Source organism: Heloderma suspectum, chromosome 6 (assembly GCF_057233095.1).
Source record: "Heloderma suspectum isolate Gila_16-S chromosome 6, 16-S_ref, whole genome shotgun sequence".
In the NCBI taxonomy this organism is placed as follows: domain Eukaryota; kingdom Metazoa; phylum Chordata; class Lepidosauria; order Squamata; family Helodermatidae; genus Heloderma; species Heloderma suspectum.
In genome coordinates, this window is record NC_139463.1 from 25,698,876 (window position 1) to 25,713,071 (window position 14,196).

The 14,196-nt window shown below is 44.5% G+C and overlaps 1 protein-coding gene across 2 annotated transcripts in view; it reads left to right on the forward strand.

The window, feature by feature from the left end:
* The window catches only part of DBNL (drebrin like), a 37,218-nt gene that overhangs the window by 13,568 nt on the left and 9,454 nt on the right, over positions 1-14,196 (forward strand). The window contains exons 6-10 of one of the 2 annotated variants that reach the window (XM_084803838.1): positions 2,363-2,440; positions 4,021-4,172; positions 9,575-9,629; positions 10,074-10,145; positions 13,183-13,288. In XM_084803838.1, coding sequence (XP_084659964.1) covers positions 2,363-2,440; positions 4,021-4,172; positions 9,575-9,629; positions 10,074-10,145; positions 13,183-13,288 — 463 coding nt within the window. The remainder of the gene's footprint in view (positions 1-2,362; positions 2,441-4,020; positions 4,173-9,574; positions 9,630-10,073; positions 10,146-13,182; positions 13,289-14,196) is intronic. The other variant, XM_084803840.1, reaches the window with a different exon arrangement.

A 14,196-nucleotide genomic window follows, 5' to 3' on the forward strand; every position in this document is an offset into this window, starting at 1 on the left:
CTCTCTAACTGACATGCTTAGCTGCTGGTGTGTTACCCTGGCAAAGCTACACTTTATTGATAAGTCATATAGTCCTCTTTGCTTAAAACAGCATGGACCAAGAGGTTCTGAGTCTGTCTTCCACCTTTGCTGGCAATGCCCTGTAATTTAGATGTTCTGGCCCTATGTTGGAATAACTCTGAGGAAATAATTAAATATCAAACAAAATAAAATTCTAAAAGTCATGCTCCTGCATGTCATGGACCAAGATTGCTTTGCATATCCACACAGAACAGAAAGCCAATTAATAACCTGTTTATAGCTGCAAAAAGGTGGCATAACTTGAGTCTTGGAGGATTCCAGTTTGCTTTTTAATATTGGGTTCAGGCAATGCGTGGTCAGTGTAGTAAATCATCCTTTTCTGTCTTATTTCTATTTGGTAATATTCTTGTTAAATCCTTGGTTTAATAATGGTTGCCTGTTAAATTTAAGCATCTTACATGCTAATAGCTTATGTTCATTAATGAGTGGAAGTCCTTACCTGATTGTGTTTATAGGTGTATTCCTCTTTGTCTTGGGTCTGACCTTGCTAATTTTGTGTTTTTACCCTCTTGGTTATTATATGCTATTCTGAAGTAGAAGCAGGTTAATCTCCAGCATTTACTGGGTTTTAAAGTTAGGAACTTCTCTATCATTTTAAGAACCTTTGTTTGTTGTGTTGACATCTTGATATGGCCCCTGAGTGAGGTTTTACTTGTTTGAAGAAACTGCTGCAGAGGGAAGAAGGTGGCTGTAGGAGGAGAAATACTGAAACTCAGAAGTTTGCAGAAAAGGAATAGACGTTGACACAATTCAGAACTTGCTTCCGGGAGCAAGGCACCTCGCCCTCCTCACCCCCAATGCAAAATTAAGAGTCTGTATTCTTTGCTTTGCGATTCCTATGTGATTCTGATAAAGAATTGTTGCTGTCTGGATTTTTTTTCCCAAATAGACCAGTGTGGCTGTCTGCATAATTTTTAAAATCTTATCTGTGTTGTGTCTTTCCTTCCTGTGCTTCTATCTTTTTCTTGATTATTGATCACTGAAGTTCTTTGTGTTGCAAATCCTTCATTCCTCCTCTTGCTCTAGAGCACGGGCACAGAACCTCTTTCAGCCTGAATCCCAAATTCTATTTCAGAGAAACTCTTGGAGGCTACATTCCAGGGGTGGGTGGGGTCCAAAGGCAAAAGGCCAAACTACCAGCATGTTTTAGTTTAAAGCTTTTACTGCTGGTAACTAATCCCTAGGAGAAGCATTTCAACTTGCTGGAATGGGGAAGAAACTGCACAAAAGTTGGGAAACCAAGATCAGTAGTTGGAGGAAAGGGAGTGGGACCGAGAGAACAAGGCATGGCCACCTGGAAAACCCCAGAGGGCCAGATTGAAACCCCAGGTCAGCCAGATTTGGCCTGTGGGCCTGAGTTTCTGCACTCTGCTGTAGCTGAACTTCATTTGAAGTTCTTCCGTTCCATTTCCCTTGTAAAATCAACTTCTGTTCTTTCCGTCTTCAGCCATTTCTCCCCCTCATTTTGCTAAGGTGATATCCAGGTTGAGTCTTAGCTTTGTAGTCAGGTTTTTTCACACGGAGTATGGAACTATTCTTTCTGGGCATGTAACTTTCCAAACTCGTCTGATACCTAGCTTGGCAGGCTGGCTAGTAAAACCACCTATGGGCTTGTAATGCTGGTACTTACATGTAAGCTGGGCTTGTCTAAGTGAACTCATTTAGGGAGCACTCCTATGGCTGCTAGTCAGTGGCTAGACGGCCATAGGATATCTGGTTTTCCGGGAACCAACCTCCCCCCACTTCCGCGCTGCCTCGGAGGCAGCCCAGAACAGCAGCCAAAAAGGGGCGTTCCCAGAGGGCATTCCGGGGCGGGGAAGGTGGAAATACCTGTATGACAGATCCAATGTGTCGTACAGCAGCCTCCTCTCCCGCTCGGCCCTTCCGCAGCTAGACGGCCGAATCGGCCATTGAATCGGCTGTCTAGCCAAAAATGCAGGGCAGGAGGAGCGCAGATAGAATTATTCCCTCCGTGCTTCTCCTGCCCTGCATTGGATAGGCGGTCGCCTCCAAGTTTGGAGGTGGCTGCCTATCTGAATTGGATTGCACCCTTAATGGCTTAATGTACTCTGAACTCGCTTTTGCACAAGGCCTTTGCGGAGTTTGGAAATGGACTGAATTTGAATAGCCTCTGTAATGGTTTCGGTAGAATAAAGAAGTATTTTGTTAATACTTACCTAGTTCTATGTAAGGTGATTCCAAGAAGTGTAGTCTGTTCACCAGCTCGGTGGCGTTTTAAACCAAAGACATTTTTAAGTGGTGTGATTCTCTTACGCAACAGGGCTCAGTCTACCAGAAAACGAATGCCATGTCCGAGATCAAAAGAATCAGCAAAGATAGCTTCTGGGCCAAAGCAGAGGTATGTATTTAAGTCAAACATTTCTGTGTGGTTGAGATGTCTGGTTTTTGCCGGAGGTGGTCGTACAGTTCTCACATTTTTGTTGCGTGCTTGAGCTCTTACAGAGCAAAAAATAGTATTTTCAAGCTCATGGAGAAAGCAGCCTATGTTTGTGATTAATCCGTATGCAAAGGGCTGTAGAGATTTTGGATGCGTATTCGCTTACGTTGGTACTTCTCTCCCAAGGTACTTCTCAGCCTCAACAGAAAATGTTGTTACACCAGTACTTCTGGTGGACTGCACTGGCTCCCTGTTCTCTTCCAAGCACAATTCCAACACCTGGTTATAGGCTATGAAACCCTCAATGGCTTAGGCCCAACGTACCTTAGAGTAAGAGTAAGCCTTCCCCAACCTGGTGCCTTCTAGATGTGTTTGATCGGAGCTCTCATCATTCCAGCCAATGTTGTGTGGCTGGTTATGATGGGAGTTGCAGTCCAACACACCTGGAGGGCACCAGCTTGGAGAAGCCTGCCTTAGAGATGTCCTCTTCCTGTTTCCTCCTTTAAAATCTTGGAGATCCACTGAGGATGCCCTCTTCATGAAACCAGCTAAGTGTCAGGTTCAGACAGCAAGAGTGAGAAGAGCAGCATTCTCCATGGCTTTCCCCCACTTATGGAACTTCTTCTCACTACAGATGTATTTATATATTACATTTATATCCCACCTTTCTTCCATTGTGGAACTCAAGATGTGGCTCCCAGGTGGTCTCCCTTCCAAACACTGACCAGCCCCAGACCTGCTTACCTTCAGCAAGGTGGCTGCTTAATGTGCCTTCAGACCATGTCTTACTAAAGTCCAAGCCCTAGGCACTTTTAGAAAATGTTTGTAAGACTTACTTGTTTCGGCTGCCTTTTGAAGCTGAGATTTAAGTTGGGTTAGGGGAGGGAAATTACAATTGAGGGGGAATTATTTGGGCTTTGTTTTTTGCAGGTGGGTTGTTTTTGTTATATCCCTCAAACTTTCAGGATGTGCTGGACTGTAAAGGATTAATAAATTGTGAAAGAGAAGTGAGATGGCTAATAAGAAGCTGATCTTCACCACTTAACAGGACTATCCCTGCGCTTCCTTAACGAGGCAGCTCATTTTTATGTTGTGCTTTCTGTGGCTTTTCAGGTATTTCAGTCATCTGAGGGAGGGGTGGTTAGGGCGAATGGTGGAGGTGTGCATTATACTGAGCTGTGTGTGAGTTATTTGAAAGGTCTGTTAGGCAGATGACAGGTGTGTCATGATATGGCTGGATGTCACTATTAAATTGAAATTAAGAGTTAAGCACAACTGGGGATGGCTGAATTGGTTGATTTTGGTTTCTCCCATCACTGATTTTTTTTTTTAAAAAAATCTCAAGTTCTTTCTGTCCTGTTTATGAAGAAATTGGTGAATGTTGGTAAGTTCTTATCAAAACATGAGCTGAACAAAATTCTCACTCATCCAACTGGTGTCTTTAATCTAGTGTGAGTGATGCATGTTTGGTGTGGTAAAGATGATCTTCATCTCCAAAGATGGCTGTTTCTAAGTCAGGCTTGTTGTGCTCACTCTTGCAGAAAGATGAGGAGAACCGCCGTCTAGAAGAAAAGAGGAAAGCAGAAGAAGAGCGCCAGCATCTGGAAAAAGAGCGCCGAGAGCGGGAAATGCAGGAAGCAAGTTTACGTGAGCGAAGATTTAAGGAGCGGGCCAATGAGATTGATGCCCAGAAGTGAGTAGATTTGATTTTCATGAAAGCCTTAACACTGCCTGAGTTAAGCAAACACACTTGGGGCTCAATGCAATGCATGTTTAGACAGAAAAAAGTCCTGCAACTCCCAGCATTCCCCAGCCAGCATTGCACTCTAAATGGCAGATACAGTTCAATGTAAGCAAGTGTAAAGTGATGCATGTTGTGGGGGGGGGGAAAAACCCAACTGCAGGTATAGCCTGATGGGATCTGATCTAGCAGCAACCGACCAGGAAAGAGATCTTGGGGTTATGGTGGGCAGCTCAATGAAGATGTCAACCCAGGGTGCGGCTGCTGCAAAAAAGGAAAACTCCATGTTAGGCATAATTAGAAAAGGAACTGAGAATAAAATTGCCAATATCATATTGCCCCCATACAAATTTATGGTGCGTCCACACTTGGAATACTCTGTTCTGCTCACCACACCTAAGAAAAGATATTGTAATGCTAGAAAAGAACAGAAGAGGGCAACTAAAATGCTCAAGGGGCTGGAGCAACCAAGAGAAGGTTGCAACAGCTGGGATTGTTTAGCTTGGAAAAAGGAGGGTAAGGGGAGAGACATGACAGAGGTCTATAAAATTATGCATGGTGTGGAGAATGTGGATAGGGAGACATTTTCTCCCTCTCTCAAAATACTTGAACCCGGGGTCATCCCATGAAACTGATTGGTGGAAGATTCAGGACAGATAAAAGGAAGTCCTTCTTCACACAGCGCATAAGCTATGGAATTCGCTACCACAGGATGTAGTGATGGCTGGACAAATTCCTGGACGAGAAGGCTATCAATGGCTACTAGTCCTGATGGCTATGTGCTACCTCCAGTATCAGAGGCAGTGAGCCTATGTACACCAGTCGCTGGGGAACATGGATGAGAGGGTGCTGTTGCGTTCCTGCTGTTGGGGTCCTGGTTGACAGCTGGTTGGCTACTGTGTGAACAGAATGCTGGACTAGATGGACCCTTGGTCTGATCCAGCAGGGCTCTTATGTTCTTATGTTCATTCCTACAATCCTTGGCATTCTTTAATTTTGGTAAATAGCAGATTTAAAATGAGGAATGGGAAACCAGAGCTCAACTCTTGAGCTGCATAGCTGTGTGAATGCTATGGGAATGGGACCTGCTTCTTCGTTTGCGAAGTGCTTCTGAACGCCAAAAAGCATGGCTGCTTCCACTGCAGAAAGCGAAACTTTGAAGCAGAATATGAATCTCCGTGACTTCAGAACATATGATTGGGCTGGTGTGGGAGAGGAGAACCATGTTACAGATTTGTATTCTTAAAGCGCCTGTGAATAATACGCAAGGGGCACACTCTTGAATAATTCCTAGCAAAGCAGTAGTGACATTCTCCTCCTGAGAGTTCCTAGATACATGGTCTTCTAGAATCTCCACTGATGGAACCCTCCATCTTCAGTTTAATGGCTTTGTGTCTCAAGATTCAAGTCAACTGTATTCAGGATTTATGTAGCTAATGTTCTCTGTATTGCTGATCTTACTCATCCATATTGTTGCCCCTTTGCTCTTAACCCTCCCAAAACCACACAGGAAGCCCCAAATAATGAGGCATGCAGGCAGTCTATGAACCCAAGTAAACAGGTTGAGTTTTTCATTTTATTTGCCTAAGTGCATTTTCTGTGAATACCGTTGTTACAGATCTACAGGAAGTCATCTGTGCAGCAGCCCACGCCAATCTCCCTGACACAGATCTCTGTCACTGTAAAAACTGTATCGGTGCATACACTTAGTTACTTGTAATCCAGCTTGAAGGCACATATGACCCCAACCTCATATTTGTAGTGATGGTAAATACTCTGAAGTACGAATCTGCTACATACAAGTGCCATGAAACTGAAGTAAGAGCTAAAGAGCTGGTGCACATTTTAATCTGGTGTGAGTCGCATATTTTGCTGGATTCTTATTTGGCAAACAGAAGTTCATCAGACAGAGATGCTGAGGTACAACATCTCATATTTGGGAACTTGCGGGTTTCTCTGCCTTGCTCTACTTGTCTCCAGCAGCCATAAGGTGGCAGATTTGGGGCCCAAACATCTCATGTTGTCGTTAGAATGAAGCTGCTCCCCTAAATGAACAAATATTTTGTACCTCAACAAAGAAGAGCTCTATTTACCAGAGATTATTAGATAGTGCAACTGTCAGCAAAAGCTTTCTGTACAGCCTAGACACCATGGTCTATATCCTGTTGACTCTCTTCTCATATATATAATTTGAGAGAGATCTCAATCATCATGTTACCCAAGCCATTTCATATTAGGCACTTGATTACAGAAATGTCAGCCAACCACAGATGGTTTTACTTCCCCCTTTTGGTTGCAGCAATCTCTATGTTGGAACAATTACATACCTTATATACATAAAGTAGAACGATGAATTTCAGATCCACACAACAGAGAACAAGGGACGGGTTCAAGTGCAGGAAGGAACAACCATTCTTTTTCTATAGAACTTCCTTGAGATTTTAAAAAAGAGAACTTTGTAAGTACATTACTTTTGTCTGCAAGTACATATCCACCCTTTCCTCCCAGGAGGCCAGTGCAGTGCTTTAGCCTCCCAACAATCCTATGAGGTTAGTAAGGCTGAGAAAGTGGCTTTCGCAGGGCCACCCAGTGAATTTTCTAGTTGAAGGGAGATTTGAACCTACAGAAATACAACCACTCTCATTCCAAAACGTTTATGTGTATTATATATTTAAAGAGAGATAACTGTCTGCCTTTTGATCACGGCAGCTCACAATAGTTTTACACAATTCAAGAATAAAATATAGATCCATTAAGATACCTAAAAGTGAAAGCAAAACTGGGTAGTATTTGATAGGACTCCTCCACCTCTGCTGGTTCAGTTGTGATCATGGTCACAGCACATCAGTGCGCAACGGGGCTTTATCACTTCTAAACATAACCCTGAAAACGGAAATGCTTCTTTCTGGATCGGGATAGGTTAGTGGAGCTCCTTTCTAAGAGCTCTGCTGACCTGTCCTGTTCTGGGAACGAGTGTTTCCGCTTGTTTCTGGATATTTTTAGAATTGCAAAAGCCCCATTGCGCAAGCAGTGGGTCCCTCAAGCCCATGGACACAATAGGATACTATCCAAAAGCTTCACAGTAAGTAGCAAAAAAGAGAATCATGCACACTTCAGAAAGGGATGTCCTTGCAGCACTCACAAAAAGACAACCCCTCTTGGATGATGATCTGTGCTGAGCCTTAGGAAGGTAGTTTACTGACCTTATCCCTGGAGTGTTCTGCCAAGCAGCACTAGAAGTAATTGCCTGTACGGCGTGGGCTTAGGAAATCTGGTCTGTGAAGGAGAACTGGTACTAGTTCCAACTACCCTGCAAGGTAGGACAGGCCACTTTGGTCTCAAGTTCCCAAAAGACAGTAGCCACTCTCCCAGGCCAAAGGCACTGAAATTAGCACTGAGGTTACCCAGAAAGAACCACACCAACGTAAAGTTGAGTAGATGTTCATTTAGAAGAGTAGGGTAGAAGGAAAGGGAAGGGTGGAGGTAGTAGATTGTACAGAGGATTACGAAGCTGAAAAAAAAACCCTTATGAATAGAGAGCCTTCTTTCAGCACACCTAAGCAAAATAACAAAAGCTGGCTAACCTATCCCTTTACATACCAAAGTAAGGGCCTCCCAGGATAGAGTCCAGCAATCCAAACAGGTTCAGAAACCACCATATGAGGGGAGACAACCACACCTTTACTTCAGCTCCTTTTAAGGCTCAGCCCTGGCAACCCAAGGCAGATTTCCCCCTGCCAATCATCAGCCCAGTCCCTGGGTTCCTCACCCCAGAAGGAGGCAGGAGCTTCCCACCAAGCCCAGCTGTTATCACTTTCCCAATTAATGAAGGCTGAGCCTGGCCTTGAGCTCCAGGACCAAGAAGCTTCCAGATAACACACTTGCAGGTGGTTGCATCATACGTGAGCGCAAGGCCTAGCTTCCTGGTGGAGAAAGTGGGCCTGCATTCTTGACATGGTTCCTGGCTCGTGGCTCTGGTGTGGCAGCTAAGACAGTGAGGGGATGTGATGTTAAAGCCTCTGCAGGTCATATTCCTGTCAAGAGACTGTGGGGAGCCCAAGGAAAATAGCCATTCATACCCTGAAGCGTGCTGCCAAAATTAACCTGGGTCTACTGAGCCAGATGTTTAGGGAGACTTCCTGTAATTTTTCCAGTGTGACAGGAAGTAGCTCTTTCCCCCTTTGCTCTAAAGGTTGAAGTACCTGCATTTTTTAGCTTGTTAGTTGTTGTTGTTCATAGAATCATAGAATAGTAGGGTTGGAAGGGGCCTGTAAGACCATCAAGTCCAACCCCCTGCTCAATGCAGGAATCCAAGTCAAAGCATCGCTGACAGATGGCTGTCCAGCTTCATCTTGAATGCCTCCACTGTGGGAGAGCCCACTACCTCCCTAAGTAAGGGAGGTTGTTGTTAACGTTGTTGCATACCATGGACAAGACTCTTCCCCCCCCCCCCCCCGCCCTCGCCGCCCCTGGAGGTTTACAAATAAGAAACAACTTAGAGCATTAAAACTGAATATGCTTCATAAAAGGAGCAAAAAACAGTGCAGAATATGACTGAACATAATATTCCATATAACCATAAAAACGTACTTTGGGATTATATTAATGGGTCAGTTGTGGAATTAGGTGCAGAATGGAACAGTGGAATGAAAAACTTGTTAACTTCAGCTAGAATGTACCGTTATATTTCTGAAATCTTCAAAGGCAGCATCTTTATTTGACTAAGGATGTAGTAGACTAATGTCTTATTGATGAAATTGACCTATTACAAAAGAAAGAAAAGAATGATAACATTTGTAGAGTGTTGGGTTTTATTCATAAACCCTTTAAATGGTAGCTTTCAGGGTAACGTGAAGCCATATGTATTCATTTGTTTATTATTAAAAATAATGTTTTGCCCTTTGGGAATTTGTATATGTATAATTTAAAACAACCCTGCATCGCAACAAAAACTTCAAATTTCTGAAAGCAGGGGAGCGAAGAGCAAGCAGACCCTCAAATGTTGACCGGAGTGCACATGGAGACACGTGTAGAATGAAGTAGCCCTTCAGTTAACTTGGCCCCAGACTACATAAAGTTCTACAGCTTGACATCAGCCCCCTAAATTGGGCCTGGAAACAGATTGGCGAGTTTGTGTAATATCTGAGTTGCACTTTCAGGCCTGTGTCTCCTTTGTTTTGGGGTAACTGGGTTTAGGTGCAAAGTCATGCTTTTTTGTCAGTGGAGAGACAGATTAAGTTAGAATAGTTAATACCAAGAAACACATTTACGTTGAACATCGGGGCCCGTGTTGGCATAATTTCTGTTTAACCACAGTTCTGTTTGTTTTTGTTTTGTTTTTTTCAAATCCACAGGAAATTCCAGCAACAACAGGAAACAGAGTCAAGGGACAAAGATAAACAACAGTGGGTGAGGATTGAAATTGTCACACTTTTCCTGTTGGTCTAAGTGTCTGTTTAAAAAAGACTTCTGAACATGGAGGACTTGTCTTGCCTGTGGCAATGAACATGGAACAGAATGGTGTCTTTTCCTGAGACTTGTAGGAGAATGCTGAGATCTAGGAGTACAACTATCAACTTGTAAATGGTGTTTATTCATCTGTAAGGTTCAGAAAGGTCTACAGTGTTTTTAAGCGTGGTAGGGAAAGATTCAGAGGTGTTGGTCTTTCTTCTAGGTTGGCCGCATGACTGGGCAAATGACCAATAACAAAGCCTGACCATTATGTTCATACATCAACTCCTGAATTCTCATTTCACTCAAGTCAGTTCCATCTTGCGGAGTGCGGAGGTATAGACTAAGAATTGCCTCTGCTTGACCTTACCATGAGTGTAAGGGAATCGTCTTATGTTACAGAAGGAGCAGGAAGAAGATCACAGCAAGATGCAGAAGGGTTTCCGAAGGAGTGAGTCTGTGGAGAAAGCTCAGGTACACAGGATAGAGCTCCTTGACAGTTCTGCTTCATTCTTAGCCAGGCACCACCAGTCATGGCTGTCTAACTCCTTAGTATGGAATCCATCTCTGAATCTGTCCTCTTCATGCTGCCTCTCAATGCATACTGAGTCACGGTTAATAATAACTGCTTTGCTGAATAAGAACTATGATCCATCAATCCCTGAACACTCCGGCTTTCAACACTGCATGCTTCTGATGAAAAGCTGGTTTGAAAATAATACACCATATGTATGTATGGAAACTTAGCCCAAAAGGAAGAACCTACATACTTTCGCTAAACCTCTTAAGGCTTTGGGTAGCCTGGTGATTCCTATATGTATCTAGTCCTTTCAGTCTTGCTTATTTCTTGGTCTTCAGCCATTCCTAAGGCAATGAGTCCCACAATCTGCCTCTTTGCCACTCAGGTGTGTGTGATTTTATTAACTTTGAAGGTGACACATTGATGTTTCTGCTGTACAAAAGGGAGAATCACCTTCCAGTGGTGTTTTTTCCCCCTGGCCACTCATTATTGTGAGTGCCCTCTTTATAATCTCTCACTCCTTTCTTCTGTGGGCTCTGCTCAGTTGTGCAGTCTCTCTTTTGAAGACGTTTTGTACTAGCCCTTCTGTGGAGTTTCAAATCGTTGTCCCAAAAAATCCACCAATATTTTCCATATTACATCTTTAAGTCTTTGTTCCTTCCAAAACTTGCATTTTTTACTGAAACCTTGTTCCCATTCCAGCTATTTCTCACCTCACCCATAACCAGCCTTGTGTTTAAAAAAAAAAAAAGCCCACAAAAATTACTAGCCTGCTTTTTTACTCATAAGAAGGGCAAGCAGATGGAGTTCTCAGTCTCTCCTCTGCCAGCCTGTTTTATAAGTTAAAAACAACAACAGGCTAGCAAAACAATTTATGCTGGGTGTGGAGGGAAGCTGACAGAGGGAGGGCAGGCATGTTCTGTCTCTTCCTGCAGCCCATTCACCTGCATATAATTCCTAAAATTGCCAATGGCGAATAGGTGAGTGGTTAAAATGCAAGCCTGTGTTATGTAGGACAGTTATACAATGTCAGCATAATGCTTTATAAAGCATGGCCTCAGATTTGGGTATATTTCACAAAAGTTATAATTCAACAGTTATACGTGTACTCCACTACTAGTAACACTTCTGCACATACATATGTTTGAGTACTCATTAACAGGAAGGTCTAGGATGGGATTAGTAAGCATGCCAGCTAAACTCCCATTAAGACTTTCTGCCTTCACTGCTCTTCGGTTACAATGGCAGAGACTGGTTTTGTTCTTCTGGTGGCAGTCCTGGCTAATACTTCTTGCTTGGATCTTTTTTCCTTCTTCTTTGGAGCTTTGACTCCAGAGCTTTGGGCTCTAAAACTTGCCCAGTTGCATGTGGGGCTCTTGATAATTAGCGGTCTTCTCTTTGCCATCCTACTGTGGGTCTTCTGAAAGGGCATGGGCAATTTCATGGGAAACCTTCTTACGCATGACGACTGGTTTTCTTCTGGGCGCCTGCCCTTACCTTGAGCTTCTTGAATTGCACAAGTTACGTCTTCTCACTAACTCTATCCTATATCAGTAGAGGGTCTTCCTTCATTTGACAGCATACCAGTGACTGCTTGTTTCTTCTGAATGGTTGTTCCTTCCCCTTAGTGGAATGTAAAGATCAACACTTACCGCAATATTCATTCATTCTTTGATCCTCAATAACAAGCATAGTTAAAGAATATACAAGGGACTGTTGTGTTGTACATGAGGACCTCTCAGGAAGATACATCTTCCAACAAGCCTTGATATCCCATTTATTCAGTCTTCTTATGAACAAGCAGGATGAGTTCATTACCTCGAGCATTCATATGTCTTAGCAGTGCCAGGACAGGTGCATATCAGTGTAGAAGCAAGGTCTTAACCATATTTTTACCTCAGGGGAAACTGATGACTGTGTCCAGAAAGTTTATCAAACCATGTGGATTTATGTATTTATTACATTTATATCCCACCTTTTTTCCTTCTTAAGGAACCCAAGGCGACATACATAACCCTCCTCCTCTTCATTTTTATCCTCACGACAACAACCCTGTGAGGGCTGAGAGTCAGTGACTGGCCCAAAGTCACCCAGTGAGTTTCCATGGCCGAGTGGGGACTAGAGCCCAGATCTCCCGACTCCCAGTCCAACACTGTAGCCACTACATCACACTGGCTCTCATTTTCATCATTTTCCTGTGATGTGCCCCATGCTCTAGTCTAGGGATGCAGACCTGTTTGGGGCAGGGGGCCGGATTGCTCCCCATGGGTCAGATGACATCTCCTTCCAACACACATCACCCCTTTTTAATTTTTTAGCTTTTTTCTACACTGGGAGGAAGCACAGAGAAAGGGACTCAGACCCAGGCCACTCCACGTCCTTGCTGTGGTCTCTGATCGGAGATAATTGCAGGGGCTCCGCTGCTGGTGCATGCCAGCAGGGGAATCCCTGCTCTTACCTCTGATCTCATAGCAGCGGGGGATGCTGTCTGAGGGGATTCCTCCAGGGGGTGGGGCTTGGAGCCTAAGCTGTGTTCCATGGAGGAACTCCAGGAGGCTCCAAGGGCCAGATTAGGCCTACGAGCCAGAGGTTCCGCATCCCTGTTCTAGTCTTAAAAGAATGTAAGAACTTTTCTGATACATTTCTGAGTCCCTGTTTTTTTTCCTGGTGAATGGATTAGTGATGTTTTAGATCAGTCTTTCCTTACTTTGTGCCCTCCAGGTGTATTGGACTGCAGCTCCAATTGTCTCAAGCCAGCATGGCCCGTGGGATGATGGGAGTTGTAGTCTAGTCCAACTCGAAGGCACCAAGCTGGGGAAGGCTGATTTAAATGAATGGTAAGAAATTGGCAGCTAAAGGCAGCACTCTCCCCTTGCATGCTAAACTTGGATAGCAGCACTGATGCTAATTGTTAGATTTTGCTCTTCTCTGTCGCCTACCTTGTATTACTGTGCTTTCGTCAGGATTCAGTACATCTTTCTCTCCTCACAGGAAGCAGCATCACTAATATCACAACGATCAGTGAATCCTCGTGATATCTTCAGACAGAAGGAGAGGTCCATGTCCACAGAAGCAGCAGCTGTTGGTTCCCAGCCAGGTATTTGACAGAGCAATCCTATATCTGCATTATGCTGGGTCTGGAGACACACCACAGCTATGCCAGTGGGTCAGCTTCCAATGCAGTGGAGGAGCGGAGGCAAAAGAACAGACAAATTGGACATTCATAAAAATAACAGACACACGCCCTAGTTTCCCTGGGAAAAACACCAGAGACCACCAGTTGGGGACTGCTGGCGATGTTGCTCACCTGCCATGCAGATGGCAGAGGGAGCAAATGAACCCGCAGCAATGGGGACACACCACCAGCACACGCACCTGCATGGCAACATGATGCAACAGTGCCCCACTCCATCAGCCCCACCCACTGGCCCAGGCAGCAATGACCCTCCTGCTGCGAGTCCCAGCGCATGATCTGAAAGCACATGAGGCAGCCACCTTGCTGGAGCTAAGCAGGTCTGGGTCTGGTCAGTGCTTGGAGGGGAGACCACCTGGAGATCCCATGTAGCCACCTTGAGTTCCACGATGGAAGAAAGGGTGGATGTAAGTATAAATTAAATAAGTTTCCAGGCATCCTCGCAGACCTGGATTCTAATCCCCTCATGTTGCTCAGAAGCACTGTTTTATGAGCACAACACACGCAGAGAGGAGGAAGGAGCAGACAGACAACACAGCACCCATGTAGCTCCCTGGGCAGGATGTTTGCAGAGAGCGCACACAGACCTCCTGGAAAAGGGTTTCCAAACCCACCCAGGGAGAGATTATTTTGCCATGTAGCCAAGGGAGAAGGACCAGGCCACACAACAAAGGGAGCCACAGATGCACAGCAACAGCAGCAGCCTCCAGCATGGGGCTGGGAAGCAGGAATTGGAGCCCCACTAGGGGGAAGAGAGGAAATGCCATCCCCTCACCTTTTGCATGCCTGGCAAAACCAAACAAGAAGCCAAC